The sequence below is a fragment of the Mesoplodon mirus genome (assembly GCF_964341445.2).
Source record: "Mesoplodon mirus genome assembly, chromosome: 14".
NCBI lineage: Eukaryota > Metazoa > Chordata > Mammalia > Artiodactyla > Ziphiidae > Mesoplodon > Mesoplodon mirus.
The window spans coordinates 15,493,427-15,518,085 of NC_138990.1; the positions used below are offsets into that span (position 1 = coordinate 15,493,427).

Sequence of the window (24,659 nt, forward strand, 5' to 3'; positions counted from 1 at the left end):
TCCAAGAGCACATCAGGCCTTCCGGGCCAGTCCCTGCCCAGCTTGGCCGCTGTGCTCCGCTGGGGTGGCCAGGTGAGTGGCTGGCCTCCGGCCTCCTGCCTCTTTCTTGCCAGCACGGCCACCGCAGGGGCTTCTGGGGCAGCCGGCAGAGGGTGACTCAGATTCCCCACCCCCTCCACCCCGAGTGAGAGACCCTGGTGGGGTATGATCTCCTTACCCCTTGCCAGGGTGTGTGAGTGGGTGGTTAGCCGGTGGTGGCTTCAGGCTGGGGGCTCGGGCTGCAGAGAAGCCCAAGTTAGTTTCTCGGACCCCAGTTCTTCATCTAGAACCAGCTGTCTGTCGGCTTTGGGACCAGAGACCTTGCAGGTGGCCTGTGCCTCCACACCCGTCAGCACATCCCCAGGTAAGTCATCCCGGATGGAGCAGCACCCAGGGGTGGCCTGGGTCTGGTGAAGGATGACAGAGTCAGGAGGACACGGGTACCAGAAGGGCTGTAGGACTGTGGTGGGTGACATCCAGCTGGGAAAGGAAGCATACACGACCTGTGGCCACCCTGAGGGAAGGAGGTCTCCCTCCAGAGGGCCCGCCGAGTGGTAGTGGACGCCTATATCCAGGGGCCACAGAGGTGCCTGCTCAGTCCCTAGCCTCCTGCAGGGCCCCGTCAGTGCAGCAACTTTGACTTCAGGAAGCAGAGAAAACTCCAGAGAAAGCAAACATGGGCTCTGTCCCCCAGGCCCGTGAATATGAGGGTGGCTCAACAGGGCTGTGAACTTGAACATCAAAATGCTGGATGATCCATGAGGGGACCCAGGACAGGCTCCAGCCATTTGTAGGGGGAGCTCAGGTTAAAGGGGAAACAGAGATGTGAAGAAGGAAACAGCTCGAATCTTGCTCAACCACTGTGTGTCCTTGGCAAGTTGCTTGGCCTCTCTGAATCTCACTTTGCCCATCTGTTCAATGCAGATGCAAATGTTGGCAACTAGTAGGTGCTTGGCTCCTGACTGTTGGGTGAGAGGTTGGGAAAGGTGTCCCAAGCAGGAAAGGGTCTTGGCAGAAAGGAACAGGGGTTCACGTGGTGAACGGCTCAAGATGAGCTTTGTTACTCTTGTCTTAGCCAGGGCAGCAAGCACACAGTAGGTGCTTAATAAAGCTTTGCTGAGAGATTAGGGTCGAGGACTCCTGTGATGGAAGGTCCTTGGGTGTCACCTGCGAGGGCTCTTCCCCTGCCAGTGCAGAGCTGCTTTTTCCTGTTGTCGCCTGTCCTCCAGCCTCGCCACACAGCCCTGGCAGGGACGCTGGGCAGGCAGGCGGCCCAGCTGGATGGTGTTTCGTGTACACTCTGGAGCCAGGAGACCGATTTGAGGCCTGGCTCTGCCACCTACTGTGTGTGCCGTGTGACCTTGGGCAATTTCCTCCTTCTCTGTGTCTTCAGGTGCCAAATCCACAAAACCTCTACACACAGCCTTTTCTCGAGGATTGGGTGAGTGAATTTCTCTAGAGTGCCTGGCACACAATAGGTGCTGTATAAGCGTATTGCTAAAGTCCTAATTATGATCACTAGCTCTGGGCGGCCTTATAGCGCCCGGAGACTCTCCTGGGAGCTGCAGCAACCAGACCTCTCCATGCTGGCTGCTCCCCGCCGGACCCCAAAGCATAGCGTTAAGGACGTGCTTCTTAACTGGAGCCAGTTTTGCCTCCCCCATGCCTGCTGGGGACATTCAGTGCCATCTGGAGACATTTTTGCTTGTGACTCAGAGGGTGTTACTGGCCTCTAGTAAGACAGAGGCCAGGGATGCTGCTAAACACCCTACAATGCACGGATAGCACCATGCGGTCCCCACTGTCAGGCTCTGTCCTCCTGACTCATCCCACGTTTTCTGTCCCCTAAGTCTTTTCCCATCTCCTTTTACACAGAGCCTGGCACCCAGAGAGGGATAGCTCCTTGCAGAGGTTACACAACCCTTAGAACCCCAGCAGCAGAGATTGAAATCGCCGGGGAGTGGTGGCAGTGGGGACTGATCTCGTGGCATTATTCAGTCAGTTGGTCAACAGATAGAGTCTGTTTGAGGCCTGAGGACCTGCTTCCAACCCCCAACAGGCCAGCACTCTTTGCCCTGACAGTTGAAGGCAGCTCAAAGTGCAGCGACACCTGGACCAGGCAGGCGTGGGAGCCCTTGGGGACCCAGGTCAGAGCCGTGGATTCCATTCTCCTAATGGCCACGCACTAGAGTGGCTAGTGCTGGCTGCTGGTCAGAGAGACCTGAGTTCAAATCCTGACTGCCACTCACAGGCTACATGATTCTGAACATGACATTAACCTCTCTGAGCCTCAGTTTCTTTAGCTGAGGAATGGGGATAACAGTTCCCACTTGATGGAGTTGCGGTGAGGATTAGATTAAATGGATAATGCTCGGAAGAGGTGTCGTAAAGTCTTCGGTACAGAGGCTATTGTTATTGTTGCCTGCTTGACAAATATTTGTCGGGAGGAAGCAGGGGCTATCGTGAAAACAAGCCAGGCATAGGCTCTGCCTTGGGGAGCTCATGCTGGTCAGAGACAGTGGAGCAAACAGCCAGTGATCATACATGGCCACCAGCCACCAGGGCTGTGATGCGGGAGGACGGGGCCCTGGGAGAACAGAGGAGGTGCCTGACTCAGCTGGGGAGGGAGGGGGGAAACCATGGAACACTCTGGGTGGAAGGGACAGCTGAGGGGGGCCTGATGCATATGGCCTGGAGAAGGGTGTGTGCGCTGTTCCAGGCAGAGGGAACAGCCTGTGTGAAACCTCCTCCGATTGGTCCGATTGGTCCTCTCCTCTCCCACCACTGGTTAGTGGAGGAAGCCGCTAGGTCCTCCATTCACTCTTCTCTCCTAGAGAGGCCCCCACAGCCCCTCATCCCTCATCAGGCTGCCAAATTCCAAGGACCCGCGGAGGGGTCTCCACCTACCACAGTGGGCTGCATACCTTCCCAGGTACCCAGGATCAATAGCCTCTGCCCACCACGAACATTTATGGGGCACCTACGATGTGCCTGGCTGGTACAGGCAGGGGAACGAGACCATATCCACTCTCACCGTGCTTACATTCTAGCAGGGGACAAAGATCCTGTGGCAACAAGTTGACAGTACATCACATTTTCAGTGGTAAAGAGCAGTAACGCTGGGTCAGGGATAGAGAGAGAAGGGGAGGCGATTTTAGAGAGGGAGGTCAGGGAAGGCCTCTTGGAGGAGGAGGTGACATTTACACAGAGACCCGAATGAAGTGAGGGGTGTTGGGGGAAGTGTGTTCAGGCACAGGGAACAGCCAGTGCAAAGGCCCTGAGGTTGGACCAGGCCTGATTTGTTCCAGTGCTCTGAACAAGTAACATAAGGAGGCCCGTGTGGCTGGTGGGGAGTAACTGAAGGCAAGGAAGTGATGGGGCAGACTGGGCAAGGCCGCTGTAAGAACCTGGGCTTTAACCTTGAGTGACGTGGGAGTCCCGGAGGGCTGCGAGCAGAGAAGGACGGGCTAGGACAAGGGTGGGCCAGGCTCCATGCTCAGCGCTCGGTGAGCCTTATCTCACGGAATCCCCGCAGCCCCGCAGCGCTGGGTACCTTCACTGGTGCTGTGTTCCAGATGGGTCTGGCGAGCATGACTCCCTGCCCAGGACCACACTGCTACTACCCAGTAGATCCATGATTCCATGATCAGATCTGACGCCCTGGTGTCAGGAACAAGATAAGGAGCCTGTTGCCATCCATGGCACAGTGCTAACTGCTGTCTTTGTGACTTGGAACGTAACCAAGATGGCATTTTGTTAGCTGACAAATGTCTGTGCTGCCTCTGTTGGTGGCCTGTGGACTGGGGAGCAGGAAGGGTGGCTTTAGTGGGGACTTGGGGTCTCGAGAGGAGGCATGGGCAGTGAGGGGCTGCACCCCCATTCCTTGGGTGGGGACACGATGTCTGGCTGTGGGTGGCACCTGGGGCCTCCAGACCTGCCAAGTCCAGTTGGATCGTCTCATTCTGTTGGCAGCCTGACTGCCTCAGTCTTCCCTCTGGTGTCTCATGGTAGACATTTCACTGGGGCTTTGGATGCTGAGTCTGTTCTGTGGAACAGCGGCACTTCCAGGCCCTGCTACTTAGGCGTGGGGCTTAAACAAAGCTAAAAAGCGTTGTCCTTTCGTGGCAGGTCTTCTCAGAACCTTTAATATGCAAATATGCTTTCCACAGCTTTTGTAAATGTAGTTGATCTCTTGACCCATTTTTTCCTTCAAAGTATGTTTGGGGCGTCCTCTGTGTCTGGAACAGTATAATTTAACCCTGCTTGTCCCCAAAAAGGATGCTTGAAGGGTGGAATTTCAGGCAGATCCCTCTAGCCAAGGATCAAACTTTCCTCCCCTTTCCCCAGGGCCTGGGCTGTGAGAACGAGGCTGGGGTCCCGTGGTCTCTCTGTGGAGCTGCAAACCATGGGAAGGCCAGATGAGCATCTCTGAACTCACGAGGACCTCGCAAGCTCAAGGGGAGGATGGAGGGGGTCAGCCGAGGCAGGAGTGGGGTGGGGAAGTCTCATGGTGGGCATGTCTCTGAGGAAAGCCGTGCAGCCTGCAGGGACATGGCTCAGGACAGAAGCATCTGCTCCTCCAGGAGGCTGCAGACCGGCCAGGCTCCTCTGAAAGCTGTTGCTATTACTGTTGTTATTGGCAAAGGGACAGGGAAGTGGGGATAAAGCTGAGAATGCACGGGGAAGGCTTCTGCCTCTGGGACACCTTGGACTCAGGTCCGAGATGGCCAATCATGGCTTCTGGCCCTGGACTGGGTCTCAAGGGCCAGCCTCTCCCCACTCCCGCTTCTGCACTAATCTGCCTCCGGCTACCCAGGCTGCACCTGTGGCCACCACAGGGTGGAGCTTCTCAAACTGTGTTGTTGACAGTTTCCTGCCACAGCTTCCTGCCCCAGAGACCAGCTTCACTACCCCCACCCCTCCCCGTGGTCCCTGGACAAACCCTCTCTTCGCTGCCTTGTCTTAGGTCTTGATACCCTGTGGGGAGCAGGGCCGTGAGTCTGCCAGGCAGGGCTGGCTGGACTGGGGGAGCGGAGAGAAGTGGGGAGGGTATATCCGGTGGAGCACACTGCATGGATTAAAGCATGGAAGTGAATTTGAAGGAAGGCTGATAGTGCAGCCTGGCTGGAGCAGAGGGAGGGCCGAGGAATTTAGTTTGATTCAATTATGTAGGCAGGAGGGAGCCACAGCAGGTTTTTGAGCAAGGGAGGCCGTGGGGAAGAATCGCCTAAAAGCAACTTGCAGATCCCAGAGCTTCAGCTCATGTGGGAAACAGACTGTGGGGTTCAGCCGACCACAGTCACCTTGTGAGTTAGATCTGGATCTCAGGTTTTTTTTTTTTTTTTTTTTTTTTTTTTTTTTATTTTTTGACATTTTAAATATGAGCTTTATTTTAAATTTAAAGAAACACTGAAAATAAACACTTTTTACAAATTATATCAAACACTTAAAACATAAACCATAATCTAGGAATGTTAAACAATAATTCTTAATTCAAAGTAATGACATCCATAGAATACATCTTGGTGCTAGCCAATATGGAGTTTGCTTAAATCTAGTATTTTATATAAGCTTAACCACTCATCCTTCCTAAGATTCAATGACTATGACTCAACTTTATGAGGTTAAGCTAATCTCCTATGCAATACTCTCCTATAACTTTTTCAAATACAATTTATACCAGCAAGGAAATTATTAAAACATATATAAATTATGCTGAGGGGCTTGATTAAAAGGCTGTCTATATAGAGAGATGCATCTCACCTTAGAAAGCGCACACACACACACACACACACACACACACACTTAATCGAAAATAAGATGCCAGGACATTCTCTTAGTTATGTTACACAGCAAACTGCACGTTTATAAATGTCATTCTATTATGTATGAACTGAAAAACATATATTTTTTAAGAAGCCCTTAACATGGGGGAGTGGAATATGCCTGCATTAAGTGCAGAAACTCAGAGCTTTATGAACTGCCTGTCTCCAGCTGGCTCCCAGGCACCACTGAAAACTGTCACCCTCAGAAAGACAAGATGGTCTTGTTAATGATTTCCACGGCCTCCAGAACCTCATCCTCCTTGATCACAAGTGGAGGTGCAAACCTGATGATATCACCGTGGGTTGGCTTGGCCAGAAGTCCATTATCTCGAAGTCGCAGGCACACCTTCCAGGCATCATAATCTTTGGTTTCTCTAATAACAATAGCATTTAATAATCCTTTTCCTCTTACAGCCGTTACAATATCAGAAGGTAGCTTCATGAGTTCATTTCTCAAGATGATACCCATTTTCTCTGCATTTTCAGCAAGGTTTTCTTCTTCCAAAACCTCCAGGGCCGCGATGGCCACTCGGCAGCCTAGTGGATTGCCACCATACGTTGAACCATGTTCCCCTGGTTTAATGGTCAGCATTATTTCATCGTCACACAACACTGCGGATACAGGGTATAAACCACCAGAAAGTGCCTTTCCTAGAAGGACCAGATCAGGTCTGACGTTTTCATGGTCAATGGCCAGCCATCTACCAGTTCTGGCCAATCCTGTCTGTATTTCATCAGCAATAAACAGAACCTGGTGCTGGGTGCAGAGCTCGCGCACGCCCACAAGGTAGCCTGGATCTGGAACAACAACGCCTGCTTCACCCTGAATTGGTTCCACCATGAACGCGGCAACGTTTGGGTCCTGAAGTGCACGCTCAAGAGCAGGCAGATCATTATATGGAATGATTTCGAAACCTGGCATAAATGGTCCAAAACCATCGTAACTGGTTGGGTCTGTGGAACTGGAGATAGCAGACAATGTTCTACCCCAAAAGTTTCCAGCTGCGAACACAATCTTTGCTTTGTATTTCGGGATCCCCTTCACAGTATATCCCCATCTACGAGCAAGTTTGCAAGCAGTCTCTCCAGCCTCCACTCCTGTATTCATAGGAAGAACTTTGTGGTAGTTGAAAAGTTTAGTAACATACTCCTCGTATTCACCGAGCACGTTGTTGTAGAAGGCCCTGGATGTTAAGGTCAATTTGTCCGCCTGACTTTTCAAAGCATTCACAATCTTTGGATGACAATGGCCTTGGTTGACAGCACTGTAGGCACTCAGAAAGTCAAAATATTTTCTGCCTTCTAAATCCCAAACATAAATACCTTTCCCTCTCTCCAGGGCCACAGGTAAAGGGTGGTAGTTGTGGGCACCATATTTAGATTCCCGTTCAAAGATGTAGTCAGAGGATGGAGGGCCTTGGACTGTTTTTTTAGTTGCAACAGATGTAGCAGAAGCCACTGAAGAATGAACTCCACGGAGGACAGCAACAGTCTGCAAACGTGCTAGTTTGGAAAACATGATGTCCTTCAAGTAGGAATATCACCAGCCAGCTAACCCTGCTTCACACAGTTCAGATTAGAATACAGATTTTTAGCTCGAGATCCAGCGACGGTCTTCAGACGGTCCAATAACTACTGGCGGCACCTCGGAGACAAGCCCCGGAAACGCAGGGCCAACTGAACAACTGCCAGGTTTTATTAATAGACACAGCAGGTGGAGATCAAAGGAGGTGATGGCAGCACAAACCGACCTCAGGGGAGAGATCTGGATGAGACAAGTGGGAGTGGCAACATGGGTAGCCACAGACGGGATGGCCCAAGTAGTGGACGGGGGTTGGAGAAGGAGAGAGAGCAGGAACCGTCAGAGGGGAAGGCGGCAAGCCAGGGGGTTGGCAAAGGACCCAAGAGTGTGGGGGTGGGTCACAGTGTCCATCACGCAGGGGACCCAGCCTGGAAGAGGGCATGAAGTGCTTGCCTGGTGCCCATCAGGTGGTGATATCGTGCTCCCTGCAGCTGGAGGGCAACCTGGTGGAGGTGAGGGGAGCAGCCTGTGAGGCTGGATGAGACAGAGGGAATCAAGGAAGTGAGGCAGGGGTGCAGGCAGCTCTCTCTTTCCTATTTCAGTTAATATTTGTAGTGCCTGGTGTGTCTATACCTTCCAGCTCCCTTTCTCCCCTTTTAATTAAAAAAAAATTAAGGTATCATTTACATACAGTAAAATTCACCCCTTTTAGTGAAACATTCTGTGAGATTTGACACATGCATACAGCTGAGACACTGCGATCTCAGTCAAGGTATAGGCTATTGCCCTGAATTCCCTCATACCCCTTTGCAGTGCATCCACATCCCGTCACCCCTGCTCCCCACCGGGCCTGCCGCTTCCGGCAGCCACTGCATGGCCCTGCAGTTTTTTGTTTCGTTTTGTTTTTATCCCTCTTACGTTATTTATTTATTTATGTATACAGCAGGTTCTTATTATCTATTTTATACATATTAGTGTATACATGTCAATCCCGATCTCCCAGTTCATCCCACCACCACTGCCCCCTCCCCCGCTTTCCCCCCTTGGTGTCCATACGTTCGTTCTCTACATCTGTGTCTCTATTTCTGCCCTGCAAACTGGTTCATCTGTACCATTTTTCTAGATTCCACATATATGTGTTAATATACGGTATTTGCTTTTCTCCTTCTGACTTACTTCACTCTGTATGACAGTCTCTAGGACCATCCACATCTCTACAAATGACCCAATTTCGTTCCTTTTTATGGCTGAGTAATATTCCATTGCATCTTCTTTATCCACTTGTCTGTCAATGGCCATTTAGTTTGCTTCCATGACCTGGCTATTGTAAATAGTGCTGCAATGAACATTGGGATGCATGTGTCTTTTTGAATTATGGTTTTCTCTGGGTATATGCCCAGGAGTGGGATTGCTGGGTCATATGGTAGTTCTGTTTTTCGTTTTTTTAAGGAACCTCCGTACTGTTCTCCATAGTGGCTGTATCAATTTACATTCCCACCAACAGTGCAAGAAGGTTCCCTTTTCTCCACACCCTGTTCTACAGTTTTGAATGGAATCATATGGTTTGTAGACTTCTGAGTCTGGCCCCTTTCACTTAACCTGACGCCTATGAGAGTCATTAATGTGTGTATCAGCATTTCCTTCCATTTCAGGCTGAGTAGTGTCTCACTGCGGGGATATACCACACTTTATCTATTCATCTGTTGGGAAACATTTGAGTTGTTCCTACATTTGGGCAGTCGTGAACAGAGCTGCTATAAACATTCCTGTGCAGGTGTTTGTGTGAACGTAAGTTTCCATTTCTCTAGGATGAATACCTAGGAGCCCTTCTGACTCTTTTAAAACACTCTTCTGGGATGGTGACCTGCATCTCCAGGTCCCCAATTAATCACCTGCCTGTAACTATCGTGACATCCAAGACCCCCACAGCCCTGGCTCTCCCAACCCCAGCATCAGACGCTATCTGGTTAGAACGCAGATTACGGCCCCTCCTCCAGCTGCGCTGATTCAGACCTCACCTGTTTCCTGCTCTAGTATCTTCCTCTTGGCCCCAGTGCCCATCCTTGCATGTTCCTGAACGCCCAGGGAAAGGCAGCCTTTCTCAATCCACAAAAGCTTGCTTTGCACCCCCTGCTTACAATTGCTTAAGTAAGAAGGGTACCCAAGGACACTTCCTTGAATGCAAAACTATGCCTGGGTGGCCTTAAGTGGGCCCATCTCAGTAGAGAAACGACCAGAAACTGTTAAGGGGAAATATTTTTTTTTCAACATTATCTAAAAACTTACAAATATACAGAAAACGGGAACAATTAGTTGTACAAATTATCCACCCCCTAGATTCTACAATGGACATTTTGCTATATTTGCTTTATCACATACAGTTAATCCTCATTATTATTGGATTCCATATCTGCCAGTTCGCCTACTTGCTAAAATTTATTTGTAACCCCCAAAACCAATGCTCGCTGCGCTTTTGCGGTCATTGGAGGGCGTGTGCAGAGTGGTGTGAAATTTGAGTCAACCGACGTGCTGGTTCTGCGAGGCTGAGCAAGGTGATGCTTTGCTTTCTCCATTCAGCTCATACTGTAAATAAGTCTCTTTCTCACAGTCTATTTAGTGCCACATTTTTGTGCTTTTCGTCGGTGATTTCAGTTTAAATGGCCCCCAAGGACAGTGCTGAGGTGCTGTCTAGTGTTCCTAAGTGCAAGAAGGCTGGGCTGTGCCTCACAGAAAAAGTATGTGTTGGCTAAGCTTATAGTTATAGAGCTGCTGGCCAAGAGCTCAATGTTAATGAATCAACAATATAATTATGTTAAGTTGTCTTTAAACAGAAGTACATAAAACAAGGTTATGTACTGATCGGTTGATGAAAATATTGTGACCAGAGGCTTCAAGGAACCTAACACTGGATTTCTTCTAGAAGCAATGGCTCAGTACTTCCTAATTCAATACTTTATAGAAATACTGCGAATAGCAAGACTCAGCTTTATCAATCTGCTTATCCATCCATCCATCAATATTATTTTTTGGATGCCTTTCAAAGTGAATTACAGTCATCACTACCCATCACACCTAGATATTTCTGCACGCAGATCGTTGACCAGGGTTCAATATTTTATGGTTCTTTTTTTTTTTTTACTGAGGGGCCCAAATACAATAAAATGAACAACTCAAGTTGGTACATTCTCTGAATTTTTTTTTTCATTTTCACATTAATTTACTTTTACATTCTCTGAATTTTGAGCAATTCAGACACCTGTGTAACACAACACTTCTCAAGATATTGGACATCACCATCACCCTAGAAAGTTGAAGGTGGATAATTTCAGGTTAGATATCTTCCCCCCCATATAGGGTCATACTTTCCAAACCTCATTTTGTTTAATGACTGTATCACAGTTCACATTGGAGTTAAATCCTAATGTATTTAACCAGTCCCCTATTAATGGATATTCAGATTAGTTTATGCTTTCTAGACACTCGTTCATGGAGGCAGAGGGGGCAGGGCTAAGGGGAATTTCTAAGGTTGCTGGGAAAGGGTCAGAGGAAAGAGTCGGGAAGGCTAATGGAGTCAAGGTCCTTTAATGAGCAAAGTTGTTCCAGCTTCCGGGCCCTGGCACTTGCTGTTCCTTCTGCCTGATGTGCTCCTCTCCATGCTTTTTTTGTGTGTGTGTGGTACGCGGGCCCCTCACCGCTGCGGCCCCTCCCGCTGCGGAGCACAGGCCCCGGACGTGCAGGCCCAGTGGCCACGGCCCACGGGCCCAGCCGCCCCGCGGCACGCGGGATCCTCCTGGACCGGGGCACGAACCTGCGACCCCCGCATCGGCAGACGGACCCTCAACCACTGCGCCACCAGGGAAGCCCCCCTCCATGCTTTTTGAGAAGTGGGCTCCTCCTTTTCCTTCGGATCTCAGCTCAAATGCTACCTCCGCAAAGAATGTGACCATCCCAGCTACAGTGGCTTCTTCCCTCTTGATCTCACTCTATTTATTTCCTTTAGAACACTGACCTCAATCTGTAATTATTTTTGTCTATCCTTGTTTATTGCATCCCCTCTCCCTCAGACTGTTATCTTCAGGAGGGCAGGGACCATGTCTCTTATTCACCCATATCTCCAGCCTGAAACACAGTAAGAATTCAACACGTGTTTGGGAGGTGGATGACTGGTTACAGGTGCTGTTGTGTGGTGGCGAGTGGGGCGCTCCGTACTAGGTCTGAGAAGTCAAAGGCTGGTTTGGGACTCCCCAGTCTGAGTCCCCTAGGCTGAGCCTCCTTTCCAAGTTGACTCCGGCACACATCAGGCTCTGCACGATCAGCACACTCAGCTGTGCCGCACGGATGCCCTTTAATGCGGGCTCTCTCCTACTATCTCTGGGTACAATGGACGGGTTCAGGAAGGGAAACCGAGGCCCTGACGTGCCCCCAATCCCGCTCTGAACCCGCAGAGTCTGAAGAGGCGCAGGGGCCCGCACCCTGCTCAGGGCAGCGGCGGCGATGCCGGACCCCGCGGCGCACCTGCCCTTCTTCTACGGCAGCATCTCGCGCGCCGAGGCCGAGGAGCACCTGAAGCTGGCAGGCATGGCCGACGGGCTCTTCCTGCTGCGCCAGTGCCTGCGCTCTCTGGGCGGCTATGTGCTCTCGCTCGTGCACGACGTGCGCTTCCACCACTTCCCCATCGAGCGCCAGCTCAACGGCACCTACGCTATTGCGGGCGGAAAAGCGCACTGCGGCCCCGCTGAGCTCTGCGAGTTCTATTCGCGCGACCCCGACGGGCTGCCCTGCAACCTGCGCAAGCCGTGCAACCGGCCGTCGGGGTTCGAGCCGCAGCCCGGGGTCTTCGACAGCCTACGCGATGCCATGGTGCGCGACTACGTGCGCCAGACTTGGAAACTAGAGGTGAGAGCGCGGGGCCGAAGGGGCGGGTCTTGGGAGGGCGGGGCCGGAGGGGCGGGCCTTGGGAAGGCGGAGCCGGGAAGGGCGGGCTCTTGGGGCCGAGGGAGCAATGGAACTGGGGGAGAGTGGTGGTCTTCGCCAGCCTGTATTATGTTGTGCTGCGCCCGTTTTAGATGCTGGAGGGTTGGGGCCTGACTGGGGGCGGGCCTGGGAGGAGGCCTCGGAGGCAGGGGCCTGAGCGATGCTATGGTGCTTGTCCGAGGCAGATGGCTAGGTGGAGGTCACGCTGAGTCCAGAGGAGGCGAGGCTTGGGCTGGGGGAGGGGCCTGAGAGGATGGTGGGGGCGGTGCTCTGGGGTAGGTTGGCCGGCAGGGGCGGTGGGTTGTGGTCTTCGACAACATGCAGTGCACCACGGGGCGCGATTACCAGTGTCAGATCTTCAAGCTGGAGATGAGCTTGGGGCCGGCTAGAAGGCGGGGCCTGGGCCGTGGCCCTGGATGGACGGGGCCTGGATGGCTCGGGGCGGGACCATAGAGATGAGGGGGCGTGGCTTTCCTTAACAGCCTAAATGACTCACCCCCTAGGTGCCCTTGGGTGGGCGGCGTGTCTCATGTGGAAGAGGCAATTGGGAGGGTCCAGGAGACGGAAGAGGTGTCCTGTGGCCGCGAGACACAGGTCTCCACTCTCCCGTTCTTCCCTAGGGCGAGGCCCTGGAGCAGGCCATCATCAGCCAGGCCCCTCAGGTGGAGAAGCTCATTGCCACGACGGCTCACGAGCGGATGCCCTGGTACCACAGCAGCCTGACGCGCGAGGAGGCGGAGCGCAAACTCTACTCAGGCTCACAGACGGACGGCAAGTTCCTGTATGTGGGGCTTGGAACCTGGGGCTGTGGGGCGGTGAGGCTGGGGCAGACCTCAGTGTGCAGGTGGGCGGTGAGGGGTGTGCCTGCGCTCACAAGTGTGAGTGGGTAGTGCTTTTCTGAATGTGCGCAGGGACGTGATATGCGAAAGGGGCAGCAGTGGTGAGGACTTCAGAGTTGGGCGGCTTGGGTTGGAATCCAGCGTCTGCTACTTACCAGCTGGGAACGCTGGGCAGGTATCGGAGCTGCCTACTTGGATTTCCTCTCTGCATTCACCAAATATTTGTTGAACAGTTACCACGTGCACTGTTCCGGGCGTTGAGGACGGATGAATCGCGAAAACATAGAGTATGTCAGACGGTGGCAAGTGCCGTATGTGGAGCTGGGGAGGGGGCCTCCACGTTGAGCTTAGGTGGCCAGAAAAGGCCTCTCCGATCGGGTGGCTTCTGCGTAAAGAACCGAAGGAGGTGAGAAGTGGGCTGTGAGCTCTCTGGGAGAAGGTGTTCCTGGCAAGAACACAGACCAGGAGGAGGTTCTTGGCACGTTCCAGAAGCAGCAAGGAGGCCAGTGTGCTTGGAGCTCAGTAAGTGAGGACTGGAGTGGGAGGGGGAGAAGGCAGGGAGGTGACTTTGGCTTTGACCCTGAGTGAGGTAGGAGCGCTGGGAGAGCGTTGAAGCAACTCCCTCTAACTGCACTGTGGATGGTGGTAGTACCTACCCAAGGGTCTCTTATGGGATCGCAGGAATTAATATGTGTAAAGCAATAGTATAGTACCTGGCATATAGTAAAAATGCACTAAGTGTTATTCTAAGTGGGTGAATGTGCGTATCTCTGCCTGAGCATGAGCCACAGCTGAACCATGTGGCTGTTCGTGAGTTTGTTATTATGAAAGGGTCCGTCTAAAGCCCCCTGCTGGGGCTGCTGCTTTCTGGTCTGGACATGGGTTCGTTGTATAGCAGATGTTATCCAGATGTCAGCTGAGGCCACTCAGGCCTTGAGATATGGAGAAACTTGGTGCCTGTCTCTTTCCTGTGACCTCAGGAAGTCTAGCATCCTCCCCTTGAGATGTTAATTCTCAAGGGTCTCCCTTCTCATGGTTGCTTCTTGGCCTGAGATCCTGCCTGGCTGAATCCTTGCTCTCACCCACCTCCCCGCCGGGCTGTTCCCTCTCCTGGGGCCATCCCACTTGGAGGAACTGACCCCTTTCCCTTGACTTCTCCCACCCATGTGAGGTTTGAGCATGTGTACCAGATTACCTGCAGGTCTCCCACAAGATGCAGGTCCCTCTACAAGGCTGTACTGTCAGCTGATAAAATAATTTTTTTTTCACCCTGCCTAACAGACTTAGGCTGTAAATTTAGGCTGTAATTGCATGTTACAGATAATACTCAGCTGCAAGGACGGCTTGTGAACAAATTAAGATAGGTCTGTTTTCTCTAAGAGGGAAACTCAACTTTGCATTTGTATCAGTTAGCTTTTGCTGTGTAACAAGCTGTCCCAAGACTTACTGACTCAAAACAACAGTTTGTTACTTCTCATGATTCTGTGAGTCAGCTGAGTAGTCCTTCTGGTTTAGGTCAGCTGGGCCGGGACTGAATAGATTGGGATAACCATGGCTCTGGCTATTGGCTCAGCATCACCTGGGCGATAGGGATGAGTAGGCTGCAGTGCTGTCATCATCGAGCAGGCTAGCCTGGACTTGTTCACATGGTGGTGGTTGCAGGGTTCCCAAGGACAGTCAGAGAAGGCAAGTTACAATACACAAGCACTTTTCAAGCCTCTGCTTGTGTAACGTTACTGATGTCCTCTTGGCCAAAGCAAGCCACTTGGCTCAGACCAGAGTCACTGTGGGGCAGGGACTACCCAAGGGAGAGGAATTGAGGCAGCCAGTTTTACAAACAGTCTATCAGAGGATTAGAACAAGGAGGCCATAATGAGGGTGATGCGCATCTCAAATGTGGGCATTTGGGGCATCTTTCCTTTTGGACTAGGAACTTGAAGGCAGAGCCTGCATCTGGTCCTTCTAGAGGGCTCCACCTTCTAGAACCTAGTGATGGCTGGTACTTGTCCAGATGTTTGTTACCTGCTTCATCAGGATGCTGCACGCTCCCCCCCCTCAAGCGTGATGCTCACCAAGACCTTTTCGACCATTGGTCACACATCTCCCCACGTTCACATCTCACTTGCTCTTGCACAAGTTACCCCAGGTACCTGAGTGTCCAGGGGCTCTCCCCAAGCTGGACACAACGAAGGAGTGTCCTCCAACTTTCCTGTTGGTGCAGCCAATTCTTTCTCCTTGTAGCTGCTTTTTCCTTTATAACATGTAATTTCATTTTTCTTTCTTTTTACAATCTAGGTTCCCTTCTCTGGTTTCATCTCATGTCCCCAATTCAGCCTTTCATCACCTCACAGTCTTTGCCTCTCTTTTGTCTTGGTTTTTCTTTCCTCCCCACCCCTCCCTTCCCCCATCTCTCCTTCCTACCTCACACAAACACACATACTCATAGAGATAATGATTCTACCATTCCAATGGTTTAAAACTTTCTCCCAGATTCCCTAAGGCCCCCGACAGTATCAAAAGATTCTGGGGGGAGGGGGTGGAAGAAGTGAGTAGAGGGTGGAGCGGGGGGGGATTCTGAGCCCCATCCCAACTCAGCTTTTTTTTTAAATTAATTAATTAATTAATTTTTGGCTGTGTTGGGTCTTTATTGCTGCATGTGGGCTTCTCTAGTTGTGGCGAGCAGGGGCTACTCTTCCTTGTGGTGCACGGGCTTCTCATTGTGGTGGCTTCTCTGGTTGTGGAGCATGGGCTCTAGGTGCGTGGGCTTCAGTAGTTGTGGCACACGGGCTCCAGTAGTTGTGGCGTACGGGCTCTAGAGCGCAGGCTCAGTAGTTGTGGAGCGTGGGCTTAGTTGCTCTGCAGCATGTGGGATCTTCCTGGACCAGGGCTTGAACCCATGTCCCCTGCATTGGCAGGAGAATTCTTAATCACTGCGCCACCAGAGAAGTCCCCCCAGCTCAGCTTTGACGTGTTTCATATCTTAAGTGTCTATGGAAGATGTTGCTTGACAAAGAATTCCACTGCCCAAAGGAAAAGTTTGCAAACTTTCTCCATTAACACAGCAGAGTTTATAACAGGCTTGGAGTTAACCAGTCTGTTGGGATAAGAGGAATCTCTGGAGAAGCAGGGCCAGCGGCTGTAGGTGCTTTGGATATCGAGGTGGCTTGAAGTCTCAGAGGTGGGTAGGACCAGCATTGGCCACAGAAGGCTGAGGCTGAGGGAGCTAGGATCTGGGTACAGTGTAGAGACTGGGGCTGATGCTGGGGTTCAGAAGCAGTTGGAGCAGTGACATTATATGAGGGACAGTGGCTCATGCAGGAAAATGTCAAGAGACCAGAAGCCACCACCATGAACCAGACTCCTGGAAAATTAGGCAGGGCATGCTTCTGACAGAAGTAGATTTTTCTTGTGGTTCCTGTTGTCAATAACTGCTTTCTCAGTCTGTGGGTAGTTAGGGGCTGAAGGTCAAAGCTGTAGGCGCAGAACCTCTCATGGGGCAGGGGTGAAGGAACATCCCTGATGCATCATGATGCCTGGGACAAGCCCAGGACTTGTCTAGTTCTGTGGTAAGGGTGCGGGTGTGATAGAAAGACACACCACCGTGGCCTGGAATGCTTACCAGTGACCACTGCTCAGAGCTGCTGATGAATGGATGGAATTATACCTAATGCTGTTTGCTGTCAAAGCTCGCTTCCTTTCTGCATAATTGTAGCATCTGTGGGACTGGTTGATTCAACTTGAAAAGACACCTGAACCCTGGAAAGGGCCTTCAAGAACATATTGTTAATTGTTTCTTAATGGATCACTGACCCCTTTGGGAATTTTAGTGAAGCTGAACCCTTCTCACAATCCCCAAAACATTTTTACCCCAAAGATTATGCCTACAGTTATATGAGATCATGGTTGATCCTGAACCTCATCTTTGGAGCCCTAAAGTCTGAGTTAGTTCTGTTTTTTCACTTTACATGTGAGGAAACTGAGGCACACGGAGAAGAAGCAACTTGCTGTGGCTGGGCTGGGTGTCAGTCCCATGTAGCAATTAATTGGAGAGTCAGAAATGGATTTGCATCCTGGCTTTACCCATAATCAACTGTGCAGTTTAGGCAAGAGGTGTAGCGTTCTTGAGCCTCAGCTTCCTCCTCTGCAAAATGTGGATAATAATAGGACAAGGTAGGTATCTTGTGGAGAATGCTGTGAAGATTAAATGACAAATATGTGGAGAATTTAGAACCAGTATCTTAATAAATGGTAGCTCTTATTTTTTTTACTGTTATCAGGTTCTATATATTATTTTTAAAGTGCAGGGAATTCCCTGGCAGTCCAGTGGTTAGGACTGCATGCTTCCATTGCAGGGGGCACAGGTTTGATCCCTGGTTGGGGAATTAAGATCCCGCAAGTCTCATGGCATAGCCAAAAAAAAAAAAAAAGTGGAGATACAAGTTGATTTCTTAGCCTGTACCTCTTGTTTAAGTTCAGGCTTGAACTCCAAGGATGAAGAACTGCCACCACCTGGTGGTTTTTTGGTAAATAAAGTAGAATTTGTGACATTGAAATATATATGATGACCACACCAGTATAGTAGTCTTTGCCTACGTGGGATTGGTGGCTGCTCTTTTGTGAACTCACATGTCTCTTTCCAAAGACAGTGTATCAGTTAGCCTTTGCTGTGTAACAAACCACCCTAAACTGTTGTATCTTAAAATAACATTCATTTATTCACCCTTGATTCAATGGTTTGGCTATTTGGGCTTAGTTCAGCTGGGTGGTTATTCAGCTGGTTTCTTTTGAGCTCACTCGTGTGGCCGCAGTCAGCTGAAGGATTGGCTGGGTCTTGATGGTCTGGGATGGCCTCACTCACATGTCTGGCAAATGGCAGCCTGGGATGCCTTGGTTCTCCTTCATAGGGCTTCTCCAGCAGGCTAGTGTGGTCGTTGCAGGGCTGCTAGGAGAAGCAAGAAAGGGCAGGCAAGCCCCAGTGTCAACCACTTTTCCAGCCTCTCCTTGTGTCCTGTTTGCTAATGTCTTTTTTTTGTGTGTGGTAGGTGGGCCTCTCACTGTTGTGGCCTCTCCCGTTGCGGAGCACAGGCTCCGGATGTGCAGGCTCAGCGGCCATGGCTCACGGGCCCAGCCGCTCCGCGGCATGTGGGAATCCTCCCGGACTGGGGAACGAACCTGTGTCCCCTGCATCGGCAGGCCAACTCTCAACCACTGCGCCACCAGGGAAGCCCTGCTAATGTCTTATTGACCAAAGCAAGTCACATGGTCAATCCCTGATTCAGGAGATATAGAACTAGATTCCACTTATTGATGGGAAGAAAGGTCTAATATTGTGCTGTTTTTTTTCAATATTCCACACACGTTTGCTGGTGAGCGGCTGAGCATTGAGTTTTTTTATTTTTTGTTTTTTTGAATTTTTGAATTTTATTTACTTATTTTTTATACAGCAGCTTCTTATTAGTTATCTATTTTATACATATTAGTGTATACATGTCAATCCCAATCTCCCAATTCATCCCACCCCCACCCCCACCACCACTTTCCCCCCTTGGTGTCCATACGTTTGTCCTCTACATCTGTGTCTCTATTTCTGCCCTGAAAACTGGTTCATCTGTACGATTTTTCTAGGTTCCACATATATGTGTTAATACATGATATTTGTTTTTCTCTTTCTGACTTACTTCACTCTGTATGACAGTCTCTAGGTCCATCCACGTCTCTATAAATGACCCAAGTTCGTTCTTTTTATGGCTGAGTAATATTCCACTGTATATATGTACCACATCTTCTTTATGCATTCGTCTGTCGATGGGCATTTAGGTTGCTTCCATGACTTGGCTATTAGAAATAGTGCTGCATTGAGCATTGGGGTGCATGTGTCTTTTTGAATTATGGTTTTCTCTGGGTATATGCCCAGGAGTGGGATTGCTGGGTCATATGGTAATTCTATTTTTAGTTTTTTAAGGAAACTCCATACTGTTCTCCATAGTGGCTGTATCAGTTTACATTCCCACCAACAGTGCAAGAGGGTTCCCTTTTCTCCACACCCTCTCCAGCATTTGTTGTTAGTAGCTTTTCTGATTAGCCCATTCTAACTGGTGTGAGGTGTTACCTTATTGTAGTTTTGATTTACATTTCTCTAATAATAAGTGATGTTGAGCAGCTTTTCATGTGCTTCTTGGCCATCTGTATGTCTTCTTTGGAGAACTGTCTATTTAGGTCTTCTGACCATTTTGTGATTAGGTTGTTTGTTTTTTTTAATATTGAGCCGCATGAGCTGTTTATATATTTTGGAGATTAATCCTTTGCTATTGATTCATTTGAAAATATTTTCTCCCATTCTGAGGGTTGTCTTTTTGTCTTGTTTGTAGTTTCCTTTGCTTTGCAAAAGCTTTTAAGTTTCATTAGGTCCCATTTGTTTATTTTCGTTTTTATTTCTATTACTCTAGGAGGTGGATCAAAAAAAAATCTTGCTGTGATTTATGTCAAAGAGTGTTCTTCCTATGTTTTCCTCTAAGAGTTTTATGGTGTCCAGTCTTACATTTAGGTCTCCAATCAATTTTGAGTTTATTTTTGTGTATGGTGTTAGGGGGTGTTCTAATTTCATTCTTTTCCATGTAGCTGACCAGTTTTCCCAGCACCACTTATTGAAGAGACAGTCTTTTTGCCATTGTATATCCTTGCCTCCTTTGTCATAGATTAGTTGACCATAGGTGCGTGGCTTTATCTCTGGGCTTTCTATCCTGTTCCATTGATGTATATTTCCGGTTTTGTGCCAGTACCATATTGTCTTGATTACTGTAGCTTTGTAGTATAGTCAGAAGTCAGGGAGTCTGATTCCTCCAGCTCCGTTTTTTCCCCTCAAGGCTGCTTTGGCTATTCGGGGTCTTTTGTGTCTCCATACAGATTTTAAGATTTTTTCTTCTAGTTCTGTAAAAAATGCCACTGGTAATTTGATAGGGATTGCATTGAATCTGTAGGTTGCTTTGGGTAGTATAGTCATTTTCACAATATTGATTCTTCCAATCCAAGAACATGGTATATCTCGCCATCTGTTTGTGTCATCTTTGATTTCTTTCATCAGTGTCTTATAGCTTTCTGAGTACAGGTCTTTTACCTCCTTAGGTAGGTTTATTCCTAGGTATTTTATTCTTTTTGTTGCAGTGGTGAATGGGATTGTTTCCTTAAATTCTCTTTCTGATCTTTCGTTGTTAGTGTATAGGAATGCAAGAGATTTCTGTGCATTAATTTTGTATCCTGCAACCTTACCAAATTCATTGTTTAGCTCTAGTAGTTTCCTGGTGGCATCTTTAGGATTCTCTATGTATAGTATCATGTCATCTGCAAACAGTGACAGTTTTACTTCTTCTTTTCCAATTTGTATTCCTTTTATTTCTTTTTCTTCTCTGATTACTGTGGCTAGGACTTCCAAAACTATGTTGAATAATAGCAGTGAGAGTGGACATCCTTGACCTGTTCCCGATCTTAGCAGAAATGCTTTCAGTTTTTCACCTTTGAGAATGATGTTTGCTGTGGGTTTGTCATATATGGCCTTCATTATGTTGAGATAGGTTCCCTCTATGCCCACTTTCTGGAGAGTTTTTATCATAAATGGGTGTTGAATTTTGTCAAAAGCTTTTTCTGCATCTATTGAGATGATCATATGGTTTTTATTCTTCAATTTGTTAATATGGTGTATCACATTGATTGATTTGCATGTATTGAAGAATCCTTGCATCCCTGGGATAAATCCCACTTGATCATGGTATACGATTCTTTTAAAGTGTTGGTGCATTCTGTTTGCTAGTATTTTGTTCAGGGTTTTTGTATCTGTATTCATCAGTGATATTGGTCTTTAATTTTCTTTTTTTGTAGTACTTTGTCTGGTTTTGGTATCAAGGTGATGGTGACTTCATAGAATGAATTTGGGAGTGTTTCTTCCTCTGCAATTTTTTGGAAGAGTTTGAGAAGGATGGGGGTTAGCTCTTCTCTAAAGGTTTGATAGAATTCACCTGTGAAGTCATCTGGTCTTGGATTTTTTTTTTATTGGAAGATTTTTAATCACAGTTTGAATTTCATTACTTGATTGGTCTGTTCATATTTTCTATTTCTTCCTGCTTCAGTTTTGGAAGTTTACACCTTTCTAAGAATTTGTCCATTTCTTCCAGGTTGTCCATTTTATTGGCATAGAATTGCTTGTAGTAGTCTCTTAGGATGCTTTGTATTTCTGCAGTGTCTGTTGTAACTTCTCCTTTTTCATTTCTAATTTTATTGATTTGAGTCCTCTCCCTCTTTTTCTTTTTTTTTTTTTTTTTTTTTGCGGTATGCGGGCCTCTCACTGTTGTGGCCTCCCCCGCTGAGGAGCACAGGCTCCGGATGCGCAGGCCCAGCGGCCATGGCTCACGGGCCCAGCCGCTCCGCGGCATATGGGATCCTCCCAGACCGGGGCACGAACCCGTATCCCCTGCATCGGCAGGCGGACTCTCAACCACTGCGCCACCAGGGAGGCCCCCCTCCCTCTTTTTCTTGATGAGTCTGGCTAAAGGTTTATCAATTTTGTTTATCTTCTCAAAGAACTATCTTTTAGTTTTACTGATCTTTGCTATTGTTTTCTTTGTTTCTATTTCACTTATTTCTGCTCTGATATTTATGATTTCTTTCCTTCTGCTAACTTTGGGTTTTGTTTGTTCTCCTTTCTCTAGTTCCTTTAGGTGTAAGGTTAGATTGTTTATTTGAGATCGTTCTTGTTTCTTGAGATAGGCTTGTATTGCAATAAACTTCCCTCTTAGAATTGCTTAGAATTGCTATGCATCCCATAGGTTTTGGATCATCGTGTTTTCATTGTAATTTGTGTCTAGGTATTTTTTTATTTCCTCTTTGATATCTTGAGTTATCTCTTGGTTATTTAGTAACGTATTATTTAGCCTCTATGTGTTTGTGTTTTTTACGTTTTTTTCCCTGTCATTGATTTCTAATCTCATCGTGTTGTGGTCAGAAAAGATGCTTGATGTGATTTCAATTTTCTTAAATTTACCGAGGCTTGGTTTGTGACCCAAGATGTGATCTATCCTGGAGAATGTTCCGTGTGCACTTGAGAAGAAAGTGCAATCTGCTGTTTTTGGATGGAATGTCCTATAAATATCACTTAAATCTATCTCGTCTATTATGTCATTTAAGGCTTTTGTTTCCTTATTAATTTTCTGTCTGGATGATCTGTCCATTGATGTGAGGTGTTAAAATACCCCACTATTATTATGTTACTGTCGATTTCCTCTTTCATAGCTCTTAACAGTTGCCTTATGTATTGAGGTGCTCCTATTTGGGTGCATATATATTTATAATTGTTATATCTTCTTCCTGGATTGATCCCTTGATCATTATGTAGTGTCTTTCCTTGTCTCTTATAACATTCTTTATTTTAAGGGTTACTTTTTCTATATGAGTATTGGTACTCCAGCTTTCTTTTGATTTTCATTTGCATGGAATATCTTTTTCCACCCCCTCACTTTCAGTCTGTATGTGTTCCTGGGTCTGAAGTGGGTCACTTGTAGACAGCATATATATGGGTCTTGTTTTTTGTATCCATTCAGTGAGCCTTTGTCTTTTGGTTGGAGCATTTAATCCATTCACATATAAGGTAATTATTGATATGTATGTTTCTGTTACCGTTTTCTTAATTGTTATGGGTTTGTTTTTGTAGGTCCTTTTCTTCTCTTGTGTTTCCCACTTAGAGAAGTTCCTTTAGCATTTGTTGTGGCGCTGGTTTGGTGGTGCTCAATTCTCTTAGTTTTTGCTTGTCTGTAAAGGTTTTGATTTCTCCGTCGAATCTGAATGAGATCCTTGCCAGTTAGAGTAATCTTGGTTGTAGGTTCTTGCCTTTCATCAATTTAAATGTATTGTGCCACCCTCTTCTGGCTTGTAGAGTTTCTGCTGAGAAATGAGCTGTTAACCTTATGGGAGTTCCCTTGTATGTTATTTGTCATTTTTCCCTTGTTGCTTTCAATAATTTTTCTTTGTCTTTAATTTTTGTCAGTTCGATTGCTATCTGTCTCGTTATGTTTCTCCTTGGGTTTATCCTGCCTGGGACTCTCTGCACTTCCTGGACTTGGGTGGCTATTTCGTTTCCCATGTTAGAAAAGTTTTTGACTATAATCTCTTCAAATATTTTCTCGGGTCCTTTCTCTCTCTCTTCTCCTTCTGGGACCCCTATAATGCAAATGTTGTTGCATTTAATGTTGTCCCAGAGGTCTCTTAGGCTATCTTTATTTCTTTTTATTCTTTTTTCTTTATTCTGTTCCATGGCAGTGAATTCCACCATTCTGCCTTCCAGGTCACTTATCCATTCTTCTGCCTCAGTTATTCTGCTATTGATTCCTTGTAGTATAGTTTTCTTTTCAGTTATTGTATTGTTCATCTCTGTTTGTTTGTTCTTTAATTCTTCTAGGTCTTTGTTAAACATTTCTTGCATCTTCTCGATCTTTGCCTCCATTCTTGTTTTTTTTTTGCGGTACACGGGCCTCTCACTGCCGTGGCCTCTCCCATTGTGGAACACAGCCTTTGGACGTGCTGGCTCAGTGGCCATGGCTCACAGGCCCAGCCGCTCCACGGCATGTGGAATCCTCCAGGACCGGGGCATGAACCCACGTCCCCTGCATTGGCAGGCGGACTCTCAACCACTGCGCCACCAGGGAAGCCCTGCCTCCATTCTTTTTCTGAGGTTCTGGATCATCTTCACTATCATTATTCTGAATTCTTTTTCTGAAAGGTTGCCTATCTCCACTTCATTTAGTTGTTTTTTGGTGTTTTGTCTTGTTCCTTCATCTGGTACAAAGTCCTCTGCCTTTTCATTTTCCCTGTCTTTCTGTAAATGTGGTTTTCTTTCCACAGGATGCAGAATTGTAGTTCTTCTTGCTTCTGCTGTCTGCCCTCTGGGCACTGAGTTTTTGTTGTCAGTTCAAAACTTAAGGTTTTGACCTTATGAAGTATTTTCACTTCTCAAAAGAAGAGAACTAGTAGTTAGAGACAATCACCTCCAGGCCAGCCCACCAGTCTAGTTATGGAAGCTCCTTCCTTTCTGTGGGACATTTGCATTTCTTAGTTTGTTGTGGGATTCTCTTCCTTGCCTTTGGTGCTCCCCTGTTGCTCCCCACCCTGTTTCCTATCTCTCCACGTGTCCAGGTAGGCTGCCCTGGTCACTATGTCAGCCTTCACTGCATTGTTCTTTGGGGAACTTGCTGTCTGGCAATGGATGGGATATTCACAGCCACCCCTCCATCCCTCACTCATGTTTTGCCATGGAGATTTAAGGGACATTTCTCTGTCTCTTTGGCCTAAGGAAGGGTTGCAAGGTGGGCTCATGTCTGTCTTGTTCACCACTGTACTCCTGCCCTTAGAATAGTGCCCGACATATGGTCAACACTTAGTAAATATTTGTCCAGTGAATTAATATCCATGGGCAGGGCC

The 24,659-nt window shown here is 48.0% G+C and overlaps 2 protein-coding genes across 2 annotated transcripts in view; one reads left to right on the forward strand and one right to left on the reverse strand.

The window, feature by feature from the left end:
• Positions 1–212: 212 nt before the first annotated feature.
• Positions 213–24,659, forward strand: part of ZAP70 (zeta chain of T cell receptor associated protein kinase 70) — a 32,423-nt gene continuing 7,976 nt past the window's right edge. The window contains exons 1-3 of the mRNA XM_082642188.1: positions 213–403; positions 11,832–12,282; positions 12,981–13,141. Coding sequence (XP_082498314.1) covers positions 11,881–12,282; positions 12,981–13,141 — 563 coding nt within the window. The 5' untranslated portion in view covers positions 213–403; positions 11,832–11,880. The remainder of the gene's footprint in view (positions 404–11,831; positions 12,283–12,980; positions 13,142–24,659) is intronic.
• LOC309815169 (ornithine aminotransferase, mitochondrial) lies at positions 5,405–7,503 on the reverse strand. Its single transcript, XM_082641768.1, has one exon. It carries the CDS (start codon positions 7,381–7,383, stop codon positions 6,067–6,069), a length of 1,317 nt encoding a protein of 438 aa, XP_082497894.1. The 5' UTR covers positions 7,384–7,503; the 3' UTR covers positions 5,405–6,066.